The sequence below is a fragment of the Misgurnus anguillicaudatus genome, chromosome 5 (assembly GCF_027580225.2).
Source record: "Misgurnus anguillicaudatus chromosome 5, ASM2758022v2, whole genome shotgun sequence".
Lineage (NCBI taxonomy): Eukaryota > Metazoa > Chordata > Actinopteri > Cypriniformes > Cobitidae > Misgurnus > Misgurnus anguillicaudatus.
Window position 1 is genome coordinate 10,441,088 of NC_073341.2, and position 27,813 is coordinate 10,468,900.

General features: G+C 37.5%; 1 protein-coding gene and 1 long non-coding RNA gene across 4 annotated transcripts; one reads left to right on the top strand and one right to left on the bottom strand.

Annotated features, from left to right (window-relative positions):
* Nucleotides 1-355: 355 nt before the first annotated feature.
* Nucleotides 356-14,763, bottom strand: rad21l1 (RAD21 cohesin complex component like 1). Of its 3 annotated transcripts, none has more exons than XM_055169024.2 (14): nucleotides 14,604-14,763; nucleotides 13,632-13,800; nucleotides 9,730-9,859; nucleotides 9,516-9,615; nucleotides 9,320-9,420; nucleotides 9,141-9,236; nucleotides 8,723-8,827; nucleotides 6,615-6,740; nucleotides 6,044-6,273; nucleotides 5,818-5,914; nucleotides 5,311-5,453; nucleotides 5,104-5,217; nucleotides 2,748-2,822; nucleotides 356-1,199 (listed from the first exon to the last, which is right to left on the bottom strand). In XM_055169024.2, exons 2-14 carry the CDS (start codon nucleotides 13,770-13,772, stop codon nucleotides 1,011-1,013), a joined length of 1,647 nt encoding a protein of 548 aa, XP_055024999.2. In that variant the 5' UTR covers nucleotides 13,773-13,800; nucleotides 14,604-14,763; the 3' UTR covers nucleotides 356-1,010. The 3 variants fall into 3 exon arrangements, with proteins under 3 accessions (XP_055024999.2, XP_055024998.2, XP_055024997.2); XM_055169023.2 differs by lacking the exon at nucleotides 14,604-14,763 and adding an exon at nucleotides 14,054-14,211 and having other exon boundaries at nucleotides 9,326-9,420; XM_055169022.2 differs by lacking the exon at nucleotides 14,604-14,763 and adding an exon at nucleotides 14,054-14,210.
* Nucleotides 14,764-22,772: 8,009 nt separating this feature from the next.
* Nucleotides 22,773-26,937, top strand: LOC129414898 (uncharacterized). Its single transcript, XR_012369549.1, has 3 exons — nucleotides 22,773-22,797; nucleotides 23,094-23,169; nucleotides 24,927-26,937. It is a non-coding gene; the product is annotated as an uncharacterized lncRNA (long non-coding RNA).
* Nucleotides 26,938-27,813: the final 876 nt, after the last annotated feature.

A 27,813-nucleotide genomic window follows, 5' to 3' on the forward strand; every position in this document is an offset into this window, starting at 1 on the left:
CCCTAATATTTATCATTTCATTTTTTTTCCTTTTACTCACTATTTAACTTCATGTAATTTATAATTTCAAATTTCTATTTATTTATTTTCTTTATTTTTTCTAAACAATTTATTAGTTATAATGTGTTGAGCCTGTAATACTTATCTACACTGTAAATGTATATTTGCCTTTGTTGTTAATATAATTTTGTTATTCTTATATTTCAATAAAAAAAGACCACAAAACTAGTTTATGAAACGCCGAAAAATCTTTTTTTGTGATTTTCAACACAAAATTTTCTATTAAATAGCGTAAAGAACATTCTGTAAAAAATAATCTTGATATTGTTAGTATCTTAAATAAAAAATTAATTAATTTAACAATGTTTGATTTATTTTATTTATACATATAAATATACATATAATATATAACTGTGTCAATTGCCCAAATGTGAAGTCATCTTTTCTTTAACAAACAAAGGGTGAAAACACAACCAACAATAGGAAACATACTCAACACAAGACAAAACCAACCAAATTTAACCAAACTAAGCTAATATTGAATCTGTGTAGGGAGAAATGAACAGAACAACCTACTGGGGTTTTGCCCATGCCATTTCAACGTACTTATTAACCTATACCTCTATTGTGATGAACCTAAATTTAAATGTACTTTATGTATTATACTAGGCTGAGACAATCAAATGTTAAGTTGATATAGAGACAAAAACAGTCCAATGTTATGCTTTCTGCTCTATAGTTCGGGGTCCAGACCCAGGTCATAAAAATGTGATAGATCTTAGTATATATTACCTTGTTTTACACTATACAACACTACAAATTCAGATAAAAATGACAAAATAATTTACAATCGTTTTGGATTTGAGTTCATCATGTTTAGTAAGGTGAGTTGTCTACCTAAACAGGGCAGCAATGTGCTTCAAACCAAGAACATGCAACAAGCCTAGGGCTTTTAATAACTTATATATTCAAGTAAAGTTTATGGCTCCTAAAGCTAAGGATGACTTGTTCTACAGTGAGTGGAAGCGGGGTCCAGGTGTGGCTATGATGTCACTGTAGGGGGCGCTCTGATGCAGGTTCAGCGCCTCTTGCTTCTTTAACACCAGTAGGCAGAAGAATACTGCTGCTACATAGGAACGATTGCTTCGCTCACATATAGCGTGAAGGCTGTATGTTGCATTCGGAGAGCAGTTTTGACTCTGAGGGTAGCAAACAAAAAACTGTTAGTGAGCACACACACTTGAACTTTACAAGCTGCACATAACAAATTGTCATTTAATGCTATTATTGAATTACTCTAGGTTCAAGTTTGCTTCGCACAATCCACACTGGCTATGTTTACATGCACAAAATTTTGTCAATCCGACTAAAGTTGAAGCGATTGAAGATTACGACAATACAGATTACATGTACCCTAAACATTGCAATCTAATTAAAATGTTTGTTTACACGTTCTATATAATCTGAACCAAATGTCTGCGCACAACCAGGGTTGCCAGATTCGCATGTCAAAACCATCCCAATGGACATTCAAAACTAGCCCAAAAGCATCCCAATGACTATTCACAGCCCAAATATCAATTACTAATGAACGAAATCCCTTTAACAAGCAGAAAAACAACAACTTGTGGATAGTAGCCCAAATTTGAACTAAAAAAAGCAGAGGACTTGACAATGCCACGTTGCGCCCAGCATCACTTGACAAGTTCACGCTTTATCTCTGGATAAATGTACAAAGTCAAATTTGAGTTGAAGAAATTTGTTATAAAGAAGTTTTCAGATATCACTGCAAAACAATTATTTTCTTAGTATTTTTGTCTTTTTTCAGTAAAAATATATAAAAAAAATAATTTAAGATGCATTTTCTTGATGAGCTAAACGACCCAAAAAATAAGTAGTTTTTAGACCAAAAATATCAAATTTAAGTGATTTTGTGCATTAAAAAATCTGCCAATGAGGTAAGCATATTTTCCTTGATTTTTTTCTTGAAATTAGTGTTTCAGAAAAATGTTAAAGATTTTTTGCTTACCCCATTGGCAGATTTTTTTGTTGTTTTAAGCACAAAATCTCTTAAATTTGATATTTTTGGTCTAAAAACTAGACTTATTTTCTTGGGTCGTTTTGCTCATTAAGAAAAAGCATCTTAATTTAATTTTTAGATATTTTTACTAAAAACAAGACAAAAATACTAAGAAAAGGTTTTCTTGAAACTAATTTTTTGCAGTTTAGGCAATGAAAACACAATTTTAGAGAGGCACAGCGCTATTTTATTGCTTTTTATGTAGCCTAATGTTATGAAAGTACACATGAACACTGCAGAAATGTACAGCGTGCGACCCCATTTCCTTAATAATGCATGTTGCCATTGCCTTGCTAATGCATGTTTCATTGACGTGATCATGCGATATGTAAATATGAGGTAAATATAGGACAAGAACTACAGCACAATGGTTCTGCGCATGTGCACAATGTATTTTTACATTCGATTAAGAAAATACTACATTTCACGCGTTTATATGCATACTTTTCTCCTGAAGAATGGATCACAGATCGGACTACAGTACACCACTTCTTTCAATACGATTGAGCCATCAATCAAATAACAAACAAATTATTTGGTTGCATGTTAATGTAGCTACTGTCTTTTTGTTGAAAGAGTCCAAAAATTATCCATAGAAATAGAATTTTCCGATTAATTAACCCTTTATGGCCACACCCACATAGAGTTTTGTTTGTTTACTTCTTACTTTGAGCATTTGGAGGAGTTTGCGTGCCTGACTGGTCATTCTCTTATCTTCCACATCTTGACTGTCCAGAGAAGACTGCAGACACACAGGGACGACATAAGTAGATTAGACTAGGCATGTGCCAGTATCAATTTTGCATAAGGATTTGGTTCGGTGCTGTAGCATTTGTCAGTATTATTTTATTGAATAAAAGAACAGGTTAAAAAATAAAGTTTGTTTTTAAATGACCACATTGGCCTTCTAAATTAAAAAGACCACAAAATGGTTTAGTAACATGAAGCAGTGCTATAACACAAAGTTCAAAGATTTACCCTTAAATACATTAATGTTTTACACATCATTCATTGGGTCTTTAGTGACCCAGAATGTATATGTAACATTGACCTCTGAACTTCCTCTTTAGTATTATACTTCATTATCAACTATTACATAATGATAAACTAAAGCATATGCCTTTTATGTTTTTGTCATTTTGTCATTAAACAGATACCAAAAATTATATACAACATTAAAATTATGTACTAATGGCATTCCGGTTATCTAAAGACCTGACATATGTATGGAAGGCTTATGAGGAGAGGAGGATCTAGCAACATATCTAGATCAGAAAACATGGCAAACTAAAGATAAATGAAAAACCCTCTGTCTGTGTCTTCTTTTTTGTAAAGGCATTGGCATTGGCAGAGGCTCTAACCACCGGGCCACCCCTATGTGCATGGCCCTGCTGTGTTTTCTTGCCAAGTGCGGTCACACTAAATACTAACTTTTGCCAGAAGCAGGCATTATTATTTTTCAAAAGTTGTGGAATATTTGTACATTTTGTGTACATATAGTGAGGAAAATAATTTGAACACCCTGCTATTTTGCAAGTTCTTCCACTTAGAAATCATGGAGGGGTCTGAAATTGTCATTGTAGGTGCAAACATAAGACGGGCCTGGACATGTGCTGGTTTAAGCAGGGGAACCTTCCGTCGCATGCATGATTTCAAACCATGACGTCTTAGTCAGTGTATTACCAACAGTAACCTTGGAAACGGTGGTCCCAGCTCTTTTCAGGTCATTGACCAGCTCCTCCCGTGTAGTTCTGGGCTGATTTCTCACCTTTTTTAGGATCATTGAGAACCCACAAGGTGAGATCTTGCATGGAGCCCCAGTCCAAGGGAGATTGACAGTCATGTTTAGCTTCTTCCATTTTCTAATGATTGCTCCAACAGTGGACCTTTTTTCACCAAGCTGCTTGGCAATTTCCCCGAAGCCCTTTCCAGCCTTGTGGAGGTGTACAATTTTGTCTTTAGTGTCTTTGGACAGCTCTTTGGTCTTGGCCATGTTAGTAGTTGGATTCTTACTGATTGTATGGGGTGGACAGGTGTCTTTATGCAGCTAACGACCTCAAACAGGTACATCTAATTTAGGATAATAAATGGAGTGGAGGTGGACATTTTAAAGGCAGACTAACAGGTCTTTGAGGGTCAGAATTCTAGCTGATAGACAGGTGTTCAAATACTTATTTGCAGCTGGATCATACAAATAAATAGTTAAAAAAAACATATTGTGATTTCTGATTTTTTATTATTATTATGTCTCTCACAGTGGACATGCACCTACGATGACAATTTCAGACTCCTCCATGATTTTTAAGAGGGAGAACTTGCAAAATAGCAGGGTGTTCAAATACTTATTACCCTCACTGTATTTCACAGGGACACGAAAAAGAAGTATGGATGATCATAAAAACTTTGCTAAAAGACAAAGCGCGTACTTTACATCCGCTATCATCCTACAAACATTATTAGGGGCCAGTCACACCAAAAGCGCTTTAAACGCTTGCAAACGCAAGGCGCGACGCACTGCCTTTTTTTAAAAAAAAGAGCAGTGCGACGCGTCTTTTCATATTGCTAAGCAACCACCGAGTCAGCTGTATTGTCAATCACATATTGAAGCGTGAGCGCTCTTTTGCTGTTAACTGTCATATTAGCTGGAACTTTAAAAAGATGCACAAATGAGAGGTGCACAAACACGCAGGAGAGAGTGAGCGAGTGGAGTCCGGTTCTTCAAAGCAACTGTAAACTTCACTCACCACAACGTAAGGCCCGCCTCTCCCCTCATTCGATTGGACAATGAAAAGACATGAATGACGTCGGGCGTTTCTCCGCTCTTCTCCGCAGGCGGCAAAAAACCGCAAAGGCGCTTGGTGCGCATAAACAGCACGCAAACGCGCCCTGCCCATAGAATATCATTCAAAAAAGGCGCCTGCAACTGCCATAAACGCTTTTGGTGTGACTGGCCCCTTACTGTTTTTAAGTGCCCTTATGATTAAAAGCAAATGTGTTTGTGTGTGGCTGGGTGTTAAAACCACCTGCACCAGTGTCTGTGTCACTCCTGAGGTTTCCCCTATCTCTCCAGATGGATCAACAAACATTGTGTCCTCAGAGAGAGGCTCAGGATATGACACCTCCATCCTACTCTCCTCCTGTGACAGAGATATGTGAAAGAAAGAGGAACAAATTAAATATGGGTTTACAGAAATAATGTTTTATTCAGTAAAGTGTGAATTTGTTCCTACACTGGTGGTGTTCCAGGGAGGTGGAGGTGCTGCATGAGTGATGGAGGGCTCTACAGATGTATCTGCTGCTCTATCTTGAGCTACAGACTGCTGTAGCAGACTCCAGTCATCCAACACTGGGTCAGCAGTGTCCTCTACGTCAGCTACATCGCACAACATACACCCCAACAAGTTAAAGCATTAGTAGAGAAAGCATATTTGTATGATTTTAAATAAACGCTGTCTCCTTAATCCCCCATGAGTCACTTTTTTCATTTATTTTGTAGAATGCCCAGGCTGATATTTAAGTATTCACTGAGTGAAAATGTGATTTTTTTACATTGATGTCCTTACACAAATATATATATATTTTATTTTATGTGTTAAAAAAGCAACATGAGAACCTGAGATTTAGTTTACACAGAAATAAGTATAGATAAGTGATATATAGTAGATATACAATAAGTATATCCAAGTAGAAATACAGAATTTGTATTTTTGACCCAACAGTTTCTCATCATGTCGTACCCTCTCTGGTTTGTTCTTTCATCTCCTCGGGGTCTATCTGCTCTCCCGCTTCCTCGCCTAACCTCTGTCTCCTAGCAGACATGTCACGAGGCAACAGCTAGAGGAAAGAAAGGATGCTTCCCATGATGCACTGCCTTAATGTCACACTGACAGTATAATGATAGCTGTGGACTAAAGCTGAGCTCTGCTGCAGGATCAGGACCAGACAGAAGTGAGTGTGTGATACCTGCTTTAAGTCGGGGTGTAAGACTGGAAGGCAGAAACATGAGAACAGTTGCTTCACCCCTCCGTTTTCCTTCCACTCCATGAGCTGACGAGTGGGTGGGGCTATTTCCAATACAGTTAAAATATCAGAGGTGTCAGACAGATGTTCCTTGATGACATCGTTAGTTAGTTCCTTTGATCGATCAACCACCAACTTCCTTTTCCTCTTCCCTCTCTTTTTAACCGAAGATGCTATGGAATGAAACATCAATATTTTGATATCCAAATGCTTTTGGTATTTACTTACAGTTCATTCATCACACTGGAAATTTGAGTACATTGCATTATGGGATACAGAATTTAATGTTACACTGTATTCTGCAAAGTATATAACTTTTTCATGCATGCTATTTGATGTAAACATACTGCATTCCAAACATGTCCCTATCAAATCTTATGTTAATGGTGCCCTCTTGTGGCTTCACAAGCAGTTATAACCTCAACATTAAAAGTCCTACAGTTTACAATGTGACTTAAATTACAAAAACATTAAATTACTGTTAAAATTATTTCCTATAGCAGTTAACACTCACGTGTAGCAGCAGTGGGTGCGAGGGCAAAGCCTTCCTCTGCATGCACTAAAAACGTGGTCTCGGTTACGTTCAGACTATTCATATTCATCTCTGAAGTGGACAACTCTGGATTCACAAACACTGGCTCTTTGAGGAGGAGGAGGACACAAATGTTAACGTTGCAAGCAAAAGGCAACTCCTAAGACATCACACATAGGCTGCTTTAAAATAGCCCCCCATGCCCTCATCCATTATTCCCCACATTAGTCCACTAATATAGTGAACTCAAATAAATGAATGAAAACGAGTAAGTGATTTCAGACACTTGAGCTCGTCGGCTGTCGAGGCGCAAGAATTTATTCGGTGAGTAGCGGCTAGCAAACACTGATCACAATGATGGTGGTTTTTAGCAATTGAATCTCAGTCGTGCTGTGAATTATTTTCTCTCTGTACTGTCCCGTGGTTGGATAGTGCAGATAAAGGGGGCGGTATTATCCTATTCTGACATTACAATAGGAGCCAAATTACCCGGTCCAACCAATCTCAAAAGCCATAGAGAAATAACAAAAAAATCATGCTAACATACACTCGTATCATAATGCAAATGGACTGAAACACCCAATCTTAATTTTAATCTCCATAACAAAATTCGAGATGTCCATTCCCACATTATTAACTGTAACGTTACAGTGCATTCTTGTTTTTACTTCATGTATCCATTGAAACCAAAACTTAACTTAACCCCTTTGGGGCGGTTTCCCAGACAGGATTTAAGCATAATCCCAGACTAAAATGCATGTCTGAAAACATGAAAACAACTTGCATTGACATCTTACAGTTTTTTACAGAAGCTAGGACATATTTCTCAATACTTAGGTCACTTTTGCAAAACTCTCAACACAGTGAGCACAACAGAAGTCTATGTGGGCTAAACTGAGGATCAATTATCATTGCTTTGGCACAAAATGCATTCAATTAATAAATTTTTTTCTCACTCAACGTTCAAAACTCTTTATACATACAGGCCAATTTGCTTACATACCGTTTTCAAAACTGTTAAACTTATGTTCAAAACAATTCTTAAAAATAAATGCTATAAAACCAATTGGCCAAAAGGAGAAGACCGAGTAGATTAGCATTACTATTGTATCTATAGCCGTTTCTCAATGTCAAGGATACTTCCTTGGCAGGACTAGTCCTTACAAGTCACTTCCTTCAGAGGCTAGGCGAGGCTCCTTTTAAGGATTCGGAGAACACGTTAAATGGAACAGGCTAGCAAGTGCACGTCATTACGTCATTGCGTGATTGAAAGGTGTGCTTTCGGTGCTGCGCGCATAGGATTGTGGGTGATTTCAGCGCGTGAAGAGCGCGAAGGATACAAATTTGCATCCTTTATGGGATATTTCTCGAACGAAGGACTCAGTCCTTGGCTGAAATTTCAAGGATCCTCGACATTGGAACAGTCCTTCGACAGACGTCGATGACGTAGCATCCTCGAAATTCTAGCTTCCGAGGATCCTTCCTTGACATTGAGAAACGGCTTATATCAGTGGATGGTGTACAAATTCTTGTATTTTGGAATTACCCAGTGCAAAAAAATTAAAATAAAATAAACAACATAAAATAATGACAAATTCTGCATCATGTTTGATTCATTCCAGTAACATATATTGCAGTGAATTATAAACAGAGTTGTGTCCTTGTTTTACACAAGAAAACCTTGTATAATGCTACATGTTGTTAGTGTTTTTTAGGTCATTGTTTTGTGGGTGACAAAGTGCGTTTGTCGGATGTCAACATTTGCTAGTGTTCTGGAACAATGAGTTGATTTGAGACCTGAATAAAGTGTTTTGGTAGTTGTAGTGCATTTTGAATGTGAAATGAACTGCTTTGCCAAGCTGAAAGTTGGTTAGGAGAACTGTGTGAAGAGTTTGCAAAAGTGACCTAAGTATTGAGAAATGTGTCCTAGGGTCTGTAAAAAACTGTAAAATATATCATTAACATTGTTTTGATGCACACCTGTAATGTTTTTGTAAGGTATGATTGTAAAAACATACATAATCCCTTTTCTGACATCTAAACCCTGTTTGGGAAACTGCCCCTTTAATTATTAATATAGCACATATTACCTTCTACACCAATAGCAGTTGGTGGAGGTGTAGCTGGTAATTCATTAGGTGTGTTCTCATCGAAATCAGTCACTTGAGCATCCTTACTGGTGCTTGCTATAAAATCTTGCCATGCAGAGCACAAAAAACAATGAATGCAATAAAATCTGGAGCCATTAAATCCACCTATGTGACATCACTCGAATAACACAATTAGGCACAATTTGGGCTGTCAGTAAGACTTTACGTAATAAACGTCTACCAATATCATACATCTCACAAGTTATTTAAAGTTTATTTTGGCTAGAAGTGGGTTACTCATAGCCGGACTATATCAGGTCTATAGTTAACCTAGACAATGAAATGACAGCTATTGCTTACTGGGTACTAAGTTTGTGAAAATCTAATGTGAATGCCATGTGTGGATGTTAAAATGTACCAATGAGGTCAACAGGCATTTCTTCATCGCCAAAGCAGTCGCCATGGACGCCTAAACTTTGATCAAACAGCCCCTGAAATGTGTGGGCTTCTTCCCCTGTAAATGCACATAAAGCAAATGCAGACAGTGTGGTACAGTTGATGTAAAAAACTAGTACTGCTATTAATTCAAGCTATTACCTATACCCATGTTGAGATAGTTGTTTGCAAGAGTCTCTTTTAGAGTAATGTCTTCTGTGCGACATTGATTCAAAGAGAAGTGGTCTACCACATCAATGGTGCTATGGGTAAATGACATAACGTGATAAATAAGTAATAGCATAGCAAAAAATGTATATCTGAAGTGCAGTGATTGGGTGATATAGATAATGCCTACTTGAGATCAGGCAATTGGAGGTCAAAGTCAGTGAAGTCTTCTTGCAGAGTAATATGATTAAATGTGGCCTCCAATGCATCCTCAGGCAAATCTGTCTGTCCTGTAGTGACAAAAATCTGTATCATACACTGTGCTTTTTCAATATAGACATTCTGCATTTATTGTCAAATCTAAGATAACATACACAACACAACATATGTGAGTTTGCATTCACCTGGCCGGAAAGCCACTTTAATTTTGACCAATGCATCGCTGCAATCTGCAAGCAAGTATCTGGTTTTCCGAGAGTATATCCGAACAACTCCTACGAGAAGGTGACCTGAAGTACGCAAACCAATTTTAACCTGGAAAGTTAATGGTTGACATGGATCACACACGCACACAGACAGACAGACACAAATAAAAGTTATGTTTGATACAGTAAAACTAGCACTAGCACATTTAGTTATCAGAATTAAGATGAGTGTCAAAGTTAGATAAGTATTCACTAGGGCTGGGCAGAATATCAAATTTAGTTAATATATTTGAGAGATTGCCAGCAATAATTATTCGTAAACAATCTGAAAGTTTTTTCATAATGAAGGGGGTCTGCACACCAAAGCTTTTAAACATGGCTGAAAAAGCCAGGTGCACGCCGACTACCAGTTTTTTTTAGCCGACTGCCAGCTTTTTTCAGCTGAGCGCTTTGGTAGCTGTGATACTTCTGCTTTGTTTATCAGTCGTTGAACGATGCGGCGAATGGTTGTAGTGATATAATTGTCCCGCCCCTCCTTCACTGTGATTGGACGGCCGTGCGCAGTGTTTCCCACAGGATTTTGAGATACTGTGGCGGTGATGACGTCACACGCTGATTAGCATATATGTGACGTCATTCCGTCGTGTTTTACTCTTTGGCTATGTCCACACGAAGCCGGTGCATTCCCTATCCGATAATTTTTTTCCTTGCTCTAAAAAATAATCCGTAAACACGAAACCACTGAAACCGACTGAAAGCGGTGTAGTATATATGCCAGACCAGTATGGGGCGCTGTAATTCTGCCACAGATATACACTATACACGGAGAAGAACTTTGAGCATGCGCATAACCAACGTATGGTGTTGTCCATTACCGCTTGTTGGTCACCACAATTGCATAGAAGCAATAGATTTTGCTGTAATAAAGCTAGTAAGCTTTAGTAGCTTCTGTAGCACGAACACAATCACGTAATCCGCCGTTATTGTTGTTGCTGTTACGTGTGATGCTTCCGACACGTGATGTGATGACGTTTTCGCTTCACAAAATATAGGATTGGCTGTACAGACGAAACCGCGAGTGTGTCGGTTTCAGATTTATCCACTTTAGGACCCGGTTTAAAAAAATAGCGGATTCAGTCTCCCAAAACGCCGGATCCGTGTGGATGAAACGCCAATACGATAACAAATTTATACGTATACAGTGATACGCGTCTCCGTGTGGACAGCCCCTTTGATCCGTCACATTATATTGCATTTTAACACAACTGAATGCTATTTTTACATAGTTTCTGTTCTGTTGTCTATAAAATAGTGACTAAACAGGACCCAGTAACGACCCACGACTCAGTAACTCTTTGTTTAATCCAATCAGCTCTTTCTTTAACTGCTGCTAAAAACGCGACATTGTCTGAAAAAATCATCATACGTTTACATTGAGGCTGTACTGATGTTGCTCTTCTCATCAGTGTTGTTGTGTTATGAGCGCTTTTTTATTTGAAATACGAGTGGTAGTTTTATAACTTTTATTGTATATCGCGTATAGAGCAAACAATTTGTTGCAAATTCAGAAATATGAGAGAATAAACGGTTGCTGTTACTACAGAACATGTGCACGGGCATGCCGCATCATAGGGAGAGAGCTCGGACACAGACTCACATCAGAACGGTTATGTGTGGGAAACACTACTGCTAACCTTTTGTTAAGTTACTCTCATGATGAACTTGATCAGCCGTCTTCTATGTCAGTAACATCCGTGACTGTTGATGCTTACGCGAAAAAGAGAAAGTACACGGAGGAACACGGAGTTAAATACTTTTCACTGTTACGTGAGAGAGGCGGCAAGCAAAGAGAGGGGAGGGGGCCGGAGGCGCGCGCTGTTGAGGCGCTGCACACAACGAGAGAGGGAGGATGGGGGCGCGCTGAGCGCTCGCTGCAATGAATTAAGCCTTTCTAAATAGTAAAATTAAAATGTTAATGGGAATCATGAAAAATCTATTTGTGGCGGCCAGTGTTGATTAATATATATAAATTAATATATGGGAAACACTGCGTGTGAGAATTGACATTGACGAGCTGAGCTTTTCACCCAAAGTTGAATATTTTTCAACTCTCTACGCTTAGGGGATGTGCACTCCAAAGCTATAAAACTCAGCTGAAAACGCCTGGAGGATGCCGAATGCCATTTGTTTTTTCAGGTGAGTGCTAGCTTTCTTCAGCTGAGCGCTTTGGTTGCTGATACTTCTATTTGTTTATCAGTCGTTGAACAATGTGCCGGTTGGTTGCTGTGATATTTGTCCTGCCCCTCCTTCACTGTGATTGGACGGCCGTGTAGAGCTGACATTGACGAGCTGAGCTTTTCACACAAAGTTGAATATTTTTCAAATCTCGGTGCTCAGTGCTGAGCGTGGACAAACCGCCGAGCGTCGGCTTTCAGCACGGAAAAAACGCTAGCTGCCGACTATTTTAAAAAACGCCCAGCTTACATTGGAAATAATTGAAAATATACACCGGGTATAGGTGTTTTTCTGCGTTTACACCAGCCGCGGTAGAGGTGTGAAGCGCGAGTGATTTCAATGTTAAGTCAACCTGAAGACACGTTAAAGCGCGTCTGGAGGTCTCGTGGCGCGGATGAGGGGTTTGGCGCGGCGCGAATGGTGCATTTTGCGTTTGACGCGAATTTGCGGCTGACGCTCGACTTGAAAAATTTGAACTTTGGCAAAATTTCGCGCTGCGTTAACCAATCAGGAGCCCCACACGGAGTCACTCATTTAACCTGAAGAAACGCTTGAAATTGTCCGTAAGCAGTCACCCGGAGCTATACGACACAAGCTATCAACATCAGTCATCTTGCAAACAGACAACTGCATAGCACTTGCCCCTTCCACAAGAAGCGGATTTTGCCTACTCTACTTCGTCTACTTCGCTCTAGACAGTAGAGTGCATTCAAACTGTTCAAGCGGCAAACTAGGCGCAAACTATGTCTATAAAATTATTTCAGTGATAGAACAACTTTTTACTGGACAAATTGTACTGTTGCTGCAACCCGAGCAGCCTCCTAGCTGCTACAAGCACACTCTGAAAGTGGCGGTGGAGGGTTGAGCACAAAGCCCCGCCCCTTCCCCTGCCTGCAGAAGAGTGTCTGATATCAGGCACTGTTGTGCTTTTCAGCCACATGGGGGAGCTGTAAGTCATTTTTACATAGAAACTACATAGTGTTGCTTTAAAGCTTTGGTGTCCACACCACTTTAGCGCCGAGTGCAGAAAAAAGCGCCGAGCGCTGACTTTCAGCACGAAATAAAACACCAGCTACTGGCTTTTTTGAAAAGCGCCAGGGTTCCATTAGAAACAATTGAAAACATATGCCGGCCGCTGGTGAAAAAGCTTTGGTGTGCACGCTACCTAATGTTATTCATGAGTCAAATCATATTTTTTTAGTGAGTTCAGGTGTTTTGTCTTTGTAGGGCAGTATTCCACTTTGTAGAAAATACAGCATATTTATTGCCAATCATCCCAAAATTACAGAGATATGAATTTTGGTTACTATCACCCAGCCTTAGACAATTCTGTCATCATTTACTCACACTCATGTTGTTACAAACCTGTATAAACTTCTTTGTTCTGATGAAGACGAATGAAGATATTTTGAGGAATGTTTGTAACCAAACCGTTTGTGGGCCCCATTAACTTCCATAGTAGGAAAAAGAATACTATGGAAGTAAATGGGGCTACCACACTGTTTGATTACATTCCTTAAAATATCTTCATCAGTGTTCATCACAACAAATAAATTTATACAGGTTTGTAACAATGTGAACGTGAGTAAATGATGAGAGAATTTTCATTTTGGGGTGAACTATTCCTTTAACCAGGTAAATCTCACCTGAGATAAAATTTCTTGGATGGTGGTCTCAAGGTTACATTCAAACACATGTGCTTTAGTTATCTTCTTCTCCCAGTGGGCTGCCAGCCAGATTTTGGCTAGTGTGCCTCGTTTAGAGGTGAAGAGTTGAGCATAAAACATCGTGCTGGACGAAGATTCAAAGTATGCACTGTGGAGCACAAATAACAATGAATTGATAGTGAATATGCAAACCACTGTTTTGTTTTGTTTATATTTCTACTAGCAAACGGTGTCTAGATTGAACTACCTAGAAAAACCGAACAATAATGTGACCCTGAAATCAAGGCTAAAGTCTCATGAGCATTCAGATAGAAAGAGCTTGAAAAAAACTTTACAATGACACCAAGACCATGTCTATTGCATAACAAAATACTGTCCATTTGAAACTCGAAAATCATCACCTTTGTCCCATTGTTTTCCATTATGCGGGTGGTAAAGCAACCCTTGCGCGTCGTTCAAATTCATTGAAATTTCGTTCACTTAGTTTAGCAATTAAACTAAATCAAAGTTACTCCGAAGTTTCGTCGAGAGGAACCAAATTGACAGCCGAGATTGTCACGTAAGTTACTTAACAAATGACTTTAGCTGGGTTTTCACAGGTTACTAGGGTCACAGATAGACGGGTTCCGAACAAACTGCTGTAGTTAGGTAACTTGTCACACATTTAGGGCTTAGGGAATTACCCATGTAACGTTAGTCAGCTCACTAGCTTGCGAGCTAACAATTAACTAACGTTACATCTCTTATGCTAACTTTTTACAACGTTTACACCGTTAACGTTACTTTATTCTTAAAAACTACACGCAGTATGTTCGGTTATTCCACACAGGTTTGCCGCTTTGAAGCAGCATCATTTTTAAGTTTGCTGACTAGAATATAGTTTAAATGTAGCGGATGTGGCACACATTATTTTAATTGTTTTGACAGCTTTCATTAACTTTTGCCTCTTACCTGTTTTAAATGATGTTTTAAAGGTGAAAATAACATATTACTCCATCGGAAGACACCCGCGTGCATCCCGCCATTTCTTAAAGCGATATATCCTTATTTAGCCAGCCTGCGTGTGTAATCTTTAACTGCCGTTTATGCGCGTGCATTTTGTGAGGGATTTGTAAATCACGCTCTTACCATGAACACACTTGGTTCAGTGTCCCAATGTTTAACGTTGTTTGATGTAAAGATGCAAAAATACACTGGACATGCATAATAAAATAAAGGTCAAATACTGAAGTTCAAATCTTAGATATTTTAAATGATGTAGTTTGTTGAGGTATGTAACTTACAGTCTTTTACATTTAAACTAAATGTAAACAAGGATCTCATCAGTGCGCTTGACGTGTTAAAGGGGGGGTTTAATGGTATTTCAAGCATTCTGACTTATAAACACAGCTAAACGCAGGCAAAGTGTCAAAACAGCAGTTGGACGTGTTACAGAGTATTTCTGTGCCGAATGCACTTCGCCAGGGTTCGTACAAGTTTCGGCAATTTTTTTTCGATTATGGTTCTAACTGACGTTTCAGGGGTTTTCGACACGTATCACTTCTTTATATGGGCTTCCCCCGGAAAACTTCCCCCGGAAAACCCCGCCCACCCGTCAATCAGCGGGAGACGCTAGAGCTTGCTAACAGCTTATCACGCCACTCAGCTTTGTTTAATTTCAAAAGTCAACAATGGCACGGAAGATGAAGTGTGTTTTTGGATCTAAGGAGAAGACATCCAGCCTTATGGAAACAATGAATAGCCTATAGTTTATTATCCGGGGTAGCAGCGGAGTTTTGCGTGTGTGTTTGATGCAGTGGATTTTCCCAACCAGGTCATGGCGAGTTGCACGTGGTAAGTAAGACTTCTGTCTTATGTTGGAAATAGGCGCGTGTATATTATATAAATGACACGAACATGTAGTGAATCATCAGTTAAAACAGTGTTGTATAGTGTTGCATGACTCGTACTCGCTCCTCCCGTGGTATAACTCCTCCTTCTTCATTTTTTCGTACGTTATCGTAAAGATTCGGTAAAGCTAATCTTTCTTTTATAAATCTGATTAAACTAAAGACTCTTCAGAGATATAAAGGATGTCATACTACTCTATAGGTACTCCAGATTAACATCCGAAATGCAGAAACAGCGTGTGTTACGTGAGCTTTAAACATCGCATACAATTTAAAATATTACTAATCACCTACAAAGCCTTAAATGGCCTAGCGCCCTCGTATATTAAAGAACTACTATCAGAATACAATCCATCACGTAAACTGCGATCACAAAATTCTGGTCACTTAATTATCCTGAATATCAAAAGTGTCTAAAGGTGGTAGATCATTTTCCTACTTAGCCCCTAAGCTCTGGAATAATTTACCAAATAATGTTTGAGTATCAGACACAGTCGATCAATTTAAATCTAAACTTAAGACATTCTTCTTTAACAAAGCATTCACATAAAATGTCCAGTAAATGTACTTCCCTGCTGAAAAAAAACAACATCAAACCAGCATAGACCAGCATGGGAATTATGCTGGTTTAGCTGGTGGTCACCAGCATACCAGCACCAAAACACAATATATGCTGGTATGACCAGCATGGGATGCTGTGCTAATGCTGGTTTAGCTGGGGCTAATGCTGGTTTAGCTGGTGCTAATGCTGGTGGTGATGCTGGTGGTGATGCTGGTTAAGCTGGTGTTCACTAGCAAACCAGCACCAAAAAACAACATATGCTGGTCTTGCTGGTATGCTGTTTTTTTCAGCAGGGTTATCCCGCAATAGTTAGTTTCTTTAGAAAAAAGTACTCACATACCTCATATGGGTAATATACTATTGCCGCAATAGTTAGCCTGTCTAGAACCGAGCTGACTTAAACCACTATAATGTATGACACTTGCATTACATGCGAACGGCCCCTATGCTAATACAACTCTGTTTTTGTCTCCCTGTCTCGTCCTCGACCCCGAGGACAATTAGACAAACAGACCCAGTTCCTGATGCTGTGAAGGTCATCACACCACTGATCTACTGGCTGTCCTTCAACGTGTTGCCCGCCGATACGTGACCAACGACCACCGGCTGAACCAGTTTAATCCGCTTACCCGCTTCCTATCCCTACCGTGTCTATATATATATATATATATATATATATATATATATATATATATATATATATATATATATATATATATATATATATATATATATATATACTCTTAATGTATGTAATATATTGCAGTATATATTGGCAATATATGTAGTAATAATTTGATATATATATTCTTTATGTATGTAATATATTGCAGTATATATTGGCAATATATGGAGTAATATGTTGATACATATATTCTTTTTCTATGTAATATATTGCAGTATATATTGGCAATATATGGAGTAATATGTTGATGCATATATTCTTTATGTATGCAATATATTGCAGTATATTGTAAAATACATGAGTAATATGTTGATACATATATTCTATATATATGTAATTTATTGCAGTATATTGATAAATATAAATAATTGCCGCTTTTAATATATTGCATGTGAATATAATATATGTGTTTATATATCTCAAAATATATGCAATATTATATTTATAAATATCTGCTATATTGTATTCCGATTGATATGCAAAAATTTATTAACAATATATGTACAGATATAGTGTCAAATGTATGTTTACTATATGGTAGAATATATTTTAAATAATATGTAAAATGATATAGAAATATATACATAAAAATATGTACACACATTTATACCACATATTAACACAGACTAATGGATAATCTATCAAAAGCCACCTTTATTTTCTTTTAATCAGGCACACATACTAAATTTGAGGTAGAGAGCTAAACAGACCTATTACAACCACAAGAGGTTTTGCACATGGTCAGACAATGTGGTTTGCTTTACATTACATAAATGTCTTGCATTACATTTACATAAATTACATTTTAAAAGAGTGACATAAAACAGAAAATATACAAAATATAAATTAAAGCAATTTAAATTACGAAAGGTCTATTTATTTCAAACTTTCAGCAGTGCCGTCCCAGCAAACACAAAACGTTTTTACAACTTTTCACAACGTTGTATTTTGGTTGTAATTAGGTAATGTTGCAGCACAACGTTTTAAAAACGACACCCTAAATTAAAAAAAAAACAATGTAACCAAAAAAGGACGTTTTTAATACGTTGTAAAGGCACCTAATTAGTACTTTTTTAAGGTAGTAAAAAAACGTAAATATCACGTCTGTACTACTTCTTTACTACGAAAACAAAACCAGACCAAAATGAACCATTTTTAAGACGTTTTATTTAGGTGTTAAAATAACGTAATTATAACGTTGGAATAAAACATAAATATCACGTCAGTTTACTACGAAAATAAAACCAGACCAAAATAAACAATTTTTGAGACGTTTTATTTAGGTGTTAAAATAACGTAATTATAACGTTGAAATAAAACGTAAATATCACGTCCGTTTCCCAGCCAACATATGTGGGCCCCACGTGGGTCCCATCTGGGCAGCATGGGTTTCATGTGGCCATGGGCTTAACATGGGCAATATATATGGGTCCCATGTGGGTTGACTATGTGGGTCCCATATAGGTAAGCCCATGTTGGATGATAATATGGGACCCATATGGGACCTATGTGGGCAAAATAATTTCATGCTTAAAATACATTTTATATACATTTAAACTATTAAAATTATTACTTTTGATTGATAGTCACTTTTATACAAAGAGCAAATAATATCGCAGATAGTATATGATCAGTATAAAATATTTAAAATAAAAATGCATTATTGTTTAATTGTGATATTTATAATGTTTACCTGCCAATTAATAATTTTAAGTTGAATTTGCACAGCTGAGCATGAGTGAAAATAAGAAATGTCAGAAAGTTCATCAGTTTGTTGTGTTAATTAAAGAAATGTTTCAAACATTCTGAAAGGAGTCTGATTAGTGGAGTCAGGTGTTTCATATAAGGAGATCTGCTCACTGCTACAACACATTACGCTTGACAAAGTAGTCCTGCTTTAAATGTTTTTAATTGTGATTTTTTTCACATAATATAATATCATATTTTAAATAATCTTTGCTAAAAAGGCAGACTTTTATAAAGATGATAAACATTTAAACTACAAGAATTTCCGCTCAGGCGCAAGGATACGGTTTCTATCAGAGCAGCAGGAGTCTCTCACAACTGTTACACTTGTAATTTATCCTGAGTTGTGTTTATAGAAAATGTAATACTACGGTACAAGTTCACGGACTGCACAGGGATGAATCAAAGCAAACGTGCAAGGACATTTAATGAGTTCGGCTGTGGATGCTTTGGAAGTTCTTCATAAAACTGTTGAGTAGAGATTAATTGATGATCAGAATTAAGACCATCTCCAGAACAGTGAGCAATATTTGGTTTGTTTTTGAGTCTCAAGTATTTTAAGAGTTTGACTTCTTTTGATGCTTATTTTAAGTGTTATGTTAAATTGTTAGTCATTACCTGCTTTAGCAGTTTTGAGATGTTGATGATTATTTTCGCATTGAAAGTGTTATAAATTGACAATAAAGTATTTTGATATATTGAACCTTTACAGTTTTGTATTTCATTTTTCATATTGCACCTCCTTCATGTTTTGTGATGTTATAGATGAATGAACTGTTGAATATTTATACTGAAAACTGATCTTTATCGAACCGAAATTATGTTGCTTTTATCGGTTATCAATTTTAAACAAATACATTATTTAAGTCAATTACAATTAAGCATTAATAGTATAATTATAACATAATAAGGGACCAGTCCAGTACCCATTAAAAACCCATACTGGGACCTGGTAAATAATGTGGGCTTCATTAGGTGGGGCAACATAAGCCCCACTCAGTTTCGATATCAAATTCATGTGGGCAACCCAGATGGGGCCAAGGGATCTTTCTGGTCTACCCATATGGGCCCAATAAGGGGCCCATCAAGAGCCCATCTTCAACCCATCTGGGCAAGCCCATGTGGGGCCACCATGAAACCCCCGGACAAAACTAACTGGGCCCCACTCACCAGCCCATATCCATCCCTTATGGGCCCCACATGGGTGTGTTGACAGGGTTACTACGAAAATAAAACCAGACGAAAAGAAACCATTTGTACGACGTTTTATTTAGATGTCAAAATAATGTAATTATAACGTTGGAATAAAACGTAAATACCACGTCTGTTTACTACGCAACCAAACCAGATCAAAATGCAATGTTTTTTTGCAACGTTTTGTTTTAGGCATGACTGGGTTGGTAGGCATTTTGCTGGTGGGCCGACGCACTTTGGGGGCCGATCCGGCATTGATATTTTTGCCAAGGACTGCTCCATCATGCAGGGCCAGCGGCTTGCCATCTGTTGATCACTAAACGCGCCACAGAAGCAAGTAGCTGCTCCGCTTAAATTACCCTCTCTATCCCTCCCTCTCTCTCAAAATGGGCAGACCAAAGCGCAAAGGTGGTGCTAAAAAGCTGCACAGTCCCCACTCGCAGCTTTTACATACTTCTCTTCTTTAGAGTTCAGCTCTCACACAAATCTCAATGTGCAGCTACACTATACAACTCTGAACTGGCTCAGCTCAGATTTTGCGTGTGCTTCCTTATACTTAGTCCTTATAAAGTCCAGATATATTTTTATTTAGCTAAACTGACAGAAGTGCAAACATTACAGATAACCCCATGGGTGGGGTAATTAAAAGGGTTGTAACACTTGCTGGAAAATTATATTTAAAAATAATTAAATACTATTCTATACATGCTAGATGTGAATGATGTTTTTGTTTATAACAGATATCCACATACTGTAGCGATCCATGTCTCCCTCATAAGCATCCTTGGATCCTTGCATATGAATAGCTTAAGTATTTTTGAAAGGGCCACACACACACACACACACACACACACAAATTCATAATTGTCAACTATGTGATATTGTATTTACAGTTCATTTTGATTAATGAAATTTACATTGTTTTCTTTCATTATCTTGTAAACTTATGGATTAGTTGTAACACTGTGTTACTTTAACTTTTCTTTGTAAACAAAAGTTTTCAAGTCGGGCAGTTGTAGGATTTTTGAATAGAACAAAATTGTACTATATTTTAGATAAAACGATAATATAAAGTTGGATTTGGTGAGTTACACACCCAACTCAGAAATTGAAAAACAACATGTGCATATGGCTCCATAACACATTGACCAGTAAAGGAATAGTTCACCCAATAATGAAAATTCTGTCATCATTGACTCACTCTCGTGTTGCTACAACCCGGTATAAATGTATTTGTTCTGATGAACAAAATGTAAGATATTTTGAGGAATGTTTGTAATTTAACTGTTAATAAGCCCCATTCACTTCCATAGTAGGACAAAAGTATACTATGTAAGTGAATGTGGCTCCCGAACGGTTAAATTATGAACATCCTCATAATACCTTCGAGGTAATTAGAGCAAATACATTTATACAAGTTTAGAATCTTAGGGGGCGTGCACACCAACGCTTTTACGCCCGCGGCCGGCGCATGTTTTCAATTCATTTCAATGGAAACTCAGCGTTTTTCAAATAAGCCAGCAGCTAGCGTTTTTTTCCGCGCTGAAAACCGGCGCCCGGCGGTTTTTCCGCGCTCCGCGCTGAGCGCCGAGAGTTGAGAAATGTTCAACTTTGGAAGAAAAGCTCCGCTCGTCAATGTCAGTTCTCACGCGGCCGTCCAATCACAGTGGAGGAGGGGCGGGACATTACCTCAGCAACCAACCGGCTCGCAGCTGAAGTATCACAGCTACCAAAGCGCTCAGCTGAAGAAAGCTGTCACTCAGCTGAAAAACAGCTTGCATTCGGCGTCCTCAAGGCGTTTTCAGCCGCGTTTAAAAGTTTTGGTGTGTCCAGCCCCTTAGGATTAGAATAAAATACTAGCGTAAGGGGCTGGACACACCAAAACTTTCAAACGCGGCTGAAAACGCCGTGAGGACGCCGAATGCCAGCTGTTTTTCAGCTGAGTGCCAGCTTTCTTCAGCTGAGCGCTTTGGTAGCTGTGATACGTCAGCTGTGAGACGGTTGGTTGCCGCGATACTTGTCCCGCCCCTCCTCCACTGTGATTGGACGGCCGCGTGAGAGCTGACATTGACGAGCGGAGCTTTTTTTCCAAAGTTGAACATTTCTCAACTCTCTGCGCCGGTTTTCAGCGCGGAAAAAAACGCTAGCTGCTGGCTTATTTGAAAAACGCTGAGTTTCCATTGAAATGAATTGAAAACATGCGCCGGCCGCGGGCGTAAAAGCGTTGGTGTGCACGCCCCCTAATAGCTAAAAAAAAGTTAAATAAAAAGATTTAATAGAAATATTAAATTATCTTATATGACAAAGAACAACCAAAAGTTTTAAATTCACAATTCAATAATAATTTAATGCGATTTAAATTGTTTATGTAGTTTTCTAAGATTTTATTTATGTAAATGCTGTGTGTGTGTGTGTGTGTGTGTGTGTGTGTGTGTGTGTGTGTGTGTGTGTGTGTGTGTGTGCGCAGCGGGTGCTGCCTCTTTAAATCCGTTGAAGTGACTTCAGTTACCATGGAAACGAGGCTGCTAGGAACAACAGAAAGCCGCAAAGCTCCGCGTTTCTTATCGTTTTCTTCACATTTTCAGGTAAGTTTCGTCCCTCAAATTACAAAAATAATACACACAACTGTGGTTGACACCTAATTGATATTTTGTTGAAATGGTTTGTGTCTTCGAGAAAAGTCCGTTAGCATCTCCGTTAGCATGGCGCTAACGCTTAGCGCTTGTTTATGAAAGTTTGGGCGATTGAGAACATCTAAATGTGTCATTGGGAGGTTTTAAAAGTGTTGTAAAGGGTGTCAATGCATTATTGGAAGTAGGTTAATTTGTTTATCTTAAAATATGCGATGTACTCACAGTCTATGGATGTACTGTTACGTTAGGCAGTAGCAACTTAACATGGGACGTCAAAATTAGCTGAAAGTATTACAATTTTTTTTATCGTAAACCAATATAGATAAAAGTTGTTCTCTGATTTCAGGAGTGACAAAATAACCCCTCTTTAATAAAAAAGAAGCTCAAGATTTCAGCATTTTTTCGAAGGGAGCTGACAGAGATGTTGAAAACTCAGGTGAGTTGAAAAAGCTCATTCAATCACTTCATATGCACTTCACAACGTAATCTTGCATCTTGTTATTTTCCTTTAAAATTTTTATTACAGTTATTTAAAGAAGGTTTTGACAAACGTGAGTGACACTGCACAATATTAAATGAATAAGTAAACCTAAAACATAAAATTCAGCTATTTTTGTATATTCTATTTTTTGTATACCATCCTTTTTAACGTTTCAACTCTCCTCTTGCTTGTTTCCCTTTGCACTGCATCCAAAATAATGTTTGCTCTGTGACAAGTTGTTATGTTTGTAGATTTGTCCATGCAGCAGAGTTGAAGCAAACCTGTCAGAAAACACCTCTAAGGGGCTATGTATGAACCATATGGCTAGTAAGTAAGACCTCAAACTTAAACACTACTGACTGTTCAAAAGGCTGTGATTTATTTATTTGACAAAAATACAGTGAAAACAGAAATGTTGTGAAATTATCACAATTTAGATGAGCTGTTTTCTTTGTGAATATGCAGTTAAGTGTAATTTCTGTGATGCAAAACAGAATCTTTACTCTCACTTATAACAAACAGAAGTGCAACTTACCATTTTAAGGTAACACTAAAATAACACTTAACTATTTCTTAACACAACAATCAACTTTGATAATAATTGGAAATGTTTCTTGAGCAGCAAATCAGCGTATTAGAATGAACTTTGATTGATTATGAGACACTGAAGACTGGAGTGATGATGCTGAAAATTCATCATTAATCACAGGAATAAATTACAACTTACAATATATTCATATAATAAAAGACGTAAAAAAAATCTGAACCTAAACCTTTGAATGGTATTGTAAATTATAGTTATGATGGCTTGTTCCTCCAACTTAAAGGCGCAAAAGAGGATGTTTCCGCCGACTGAGAATCCAAAGACCGTTACTGAGTTTTTTTAAATAAGCGCATGCGTAAGAACAGCCTCCCTCCTTCACAGCTCATTTCTAGGGAACGCCTTCCAAAACTCGTGCACGAGCATTTGAACACGAGTGTTTGTTTACAACGGGCATATGCTGTGTCGCATCAGTGGATTCATTATGTGAAATGATATGATAATAAACACATAAGATGTAAAATTAGATCAGTCGACGCTACTCCCATTTCAACTAGCATGTAGCAGACTGGTCACTTACAACTACTGTACAAGAACAACATCGATATACCTGAATAACAGTACAACAATAATTATTCCACAAAGAAAGAATAATCACTGTTACCTGTCGAAGAGAATTTTTGCGACATGTGCGTCTGTCTTGATACCTCTCTGTTCCTTCATTGCTCTCTCTAACGTTGAAATGTTTCTCCAATAACGACTCTGGTTAGATAACATTCTTCTGACAATTTTCTCCTCTTCTCAGCGACTTAAAAACTCTTTCTTTTATGTCCTCCTTCGGGTTTCTTCTCTTCCATGGTGCAAATTCAAGGAGGAAAGCAGGAGCGACAATGAAAACAAACCGAAACTAAAGACGGAGTTTCATGCGCTATGCGCATACGTCACTCGTGTAAAGTTACTGGAGCGTGCACGTTTCTCAACAGGAACGTAATGGCAGTGATTGACAAGCCAGAGGGCCAATTGTTGATGCGATGATTGCGTGAACGATTGGCTGATGTTTTTAAGGCCTTACCTTATGCACAGATGACATATATTAATTTTATTACTTTCAGTGCGCCTAATAAATAGCCTTTTATCATTTAGTAAAGACATTTTTAAGTAATATTGCAAAAATGTATTAAACAAACATCCTCTTTTACACCTTTAATAATACTATTGCATATGTAGTTTGTTCCATATAGACTGTCTCGGTTCCCCAAATAATAAGGACACATTTTTTTGAGGTCACAAAATTCTTGGTAGTACCCAGGATGTCAAAGTCCACAAAAGGAGGCAGAACTTTTTCACCTTTTACTTCCAAACTCTTCCAGTGTAAATCTAGAAAAAGTCCTACCTTTTCAGCCAAGCATTCACATAACACATTTTATAACCTTGTTCTTAAGTTATGAAAAGTATTAAACAAGTGCACATGATCATCTTTTGCTTGAAATAATATGAACAGCAGCTATGGTAATCCTTTTGCTTTCCTGTTTTTATCTATCAGGATACCCATACAGGTTACAGAAGCTCCAGTATGGATCCAGCCTCACTTGTAAAGACATCAGATGACACCTACACTCTCAGAGACTTCAGATGATGGCAACTGGATGGACATACAAAACTGCCAAACATTATATATATTGCAATCACTGCCTCAAAGCATAAGTTTGCAGATTTTCAACTCACTTTATATTTTTACAATAAATTGGGGTATTTGAACGGGCAATGTTTACGCTTTTTTTCTTGAGTTAAACTTAAATTCCCAATTAGTTCTTGACAATACTCTGCCAGATGACAGATTACATATATTACAGACATTGTAACAATACAAAGTGGGTTGGAAGTCTGTAAACTTCCTCTATAATCATAATTGTCTGTTTAACTGAGCATGACGTGAAACATATGTGAACATATGAACATTACTTTGTTACTTAATGAGATAAATGCTTATCTCTAGGTTCACAGACAAGGCTTAAGCCTATAGTCCTAGACTAAGACACATGTTTGAGCTGTCTCAATTGAAAAGAACTTTCAATGCAAGATTTTAAAATAAGCCAGTGCTAGTGATTTTTCTTAAGATGGACACTAGTAACATTTTTTTCTAAGGCATGTTTATTAAAGATATTTAAACATCTTAATTTAACTAAGGCATAGTCTAGCTTTAGCTAAGCCTTGCAAAAACGTTTAGATTACGTTATCAAAACGTTTTTGCAACGTTGTGAAAATACGTATTTATAAAGTTCAAAAAACCCGACATTTGGTCATATTAAGTATGTCGGAAAAGAACGTTATCACAATCTTTTCACAACGTGAAAAAACGTTTTTATAACGTTTTTGTGTTTGCTGGGATGGTACAGTGCTTTATATAGATTAATGGTACAGTCTTCTTTAGCTTAAAGGTAAATATAACAGTGAATGAAGATAATTCTTAAACTGTGTTTAGATGTAGTTTAATATAGTTTAGAGTATCAGTGAAGCAAGTTTGAGAGATTTCTACATAAAATCTATAATGTAAAAAATATAATCTTGATATCTTTAATAAGGTAACATTTTTAAATAAGTTCTATCTCTATTTACAGTTGTATTATGCCACATTTAACCTCCTAAGACCTGGATGTCACATATGTGGACATCAATGTTTTTGTTGTTTGCACCATAATACTTAATTCTGTGTAACTGGAACCTATTATACACAAACATGGACAAATACACTGCTTCATGTTCATAGAAAAATATTTGGTTATTATATTAATTGGTTCCCAAAAATAGCTGGTAGAAATCTGAAAAAAAAGACAAATCAAAGCTCGGTCTTAGGAGGTTAATTTAGGCTTCATGTTATCTGACCAAAGATAGGAGATTGTTGCATAAATTGGTTTGGGGCAGAAAATATAATTTTGGTATTGGAAACATTTTTTAAGATCTTTTCCTCTCATCTCATACAGGATTTTGTCCACCACCATGACCCTTTAGTCTCTGTGGTGGTTCTTCATCAGTCAAATGTCCTTTAATGTTTTTGGGAATTAATATTAAGTAGTGTTTAGTGAATTTAACCCTGCAGTAAACCCAGCAATATGTAACTCTGTTGATGCTTTAACTGCTGTAAGGGATGAGGGATTATTATCTAACTTAATGTCTGTTTTTGACTGACTGCCAGTGTTTAACTTTTTGATATGCCTGAAGGATTTTGAACAATGAAAAAACCTTTCGTATGTATCATGCATTAAAATATATGACCTTTGGTGCTTTTTAATGATTTAAATAAAATCTCCATACAATCTGAGCATGTCTGTGTTTTACTCTCGACTAATACTCTTTTCTTTTAACATTACTGGTAATTGACATAGCGCCATCTAGTGGTTGTAAATGAATAACACAATAGGTCTAAATATATGAATACAAAATAGCATCTATACATACTGTAAAATAAATTTTAAAAAGTAGTAATAAGCTAAATAAGACATATTAAAGAGTTTTGATATGCTATTCATATATATCTACAATAAAAAGTCCAAAAGTTGTTAATAGTTTTAATTAAACAACACAGGGGACATGACATAAAAATAAAAAAAACTCATCAGAGTTGAGCCGTAATTACAGAACTATCACTGAACTCAATGACATCTATATATAACTCGCCGTTGTCATGGAACCATTATGACATCACATAACATTATGACATCACATAATGGTTATAAAAGGGCTCAGCCAGATGAGACCGGTATCATTTGACTGATCTGAACGCTTGCCTTTGGTTGACTCCGAACGCTACTGTACAGATTACCAAGTGAATTTTGCAGACTTTCCAAAAGTTCGCAACTTTAAACTGCTCGACGCACTGTGTACAGACAGACAGTTTACTTAGATTTCAACCCTCTGTGAACCGAGTCTAAGCACAGTTAAGTCTGCAGTTATCTTTTCACATCATGTTTCGTCCTGTAACACCATTGTCCGACAAGGACATGGAAGGAGCAGATGTTGAAAATATGGATTTTATTCTGCCGAATGCTGTGCCGAACTTTGGCTATGTCCTTGATATCGGACTTTCGTCACAAGTCGGGCGCGCTGCCGGTTATTTAAATCCATTTGAAGGAGAAGAGGAGGAGGAGGAGATGGTGGATGTTTATCCAACACATGAGGCGAAACGCCAAAGAGGTAAGATGAGAGTTAAAGCAAAAAGTCTGACTTTCATGCTGATAAGTTTACATACAGTTATTGTGTTGTTGTTAATGCACGTGTACATGTAGACATACCAGGTGGTGCTCGTGTACTTGACATTTTACCCGCCGTTTTTCTTGACCGGCAGAATACGCAGACAAATTTTGACTCCATTAATTTAACAAAAAGCGACCAAAATGAATAAAACATCCCCGCAATTTAAGATAATAATTACG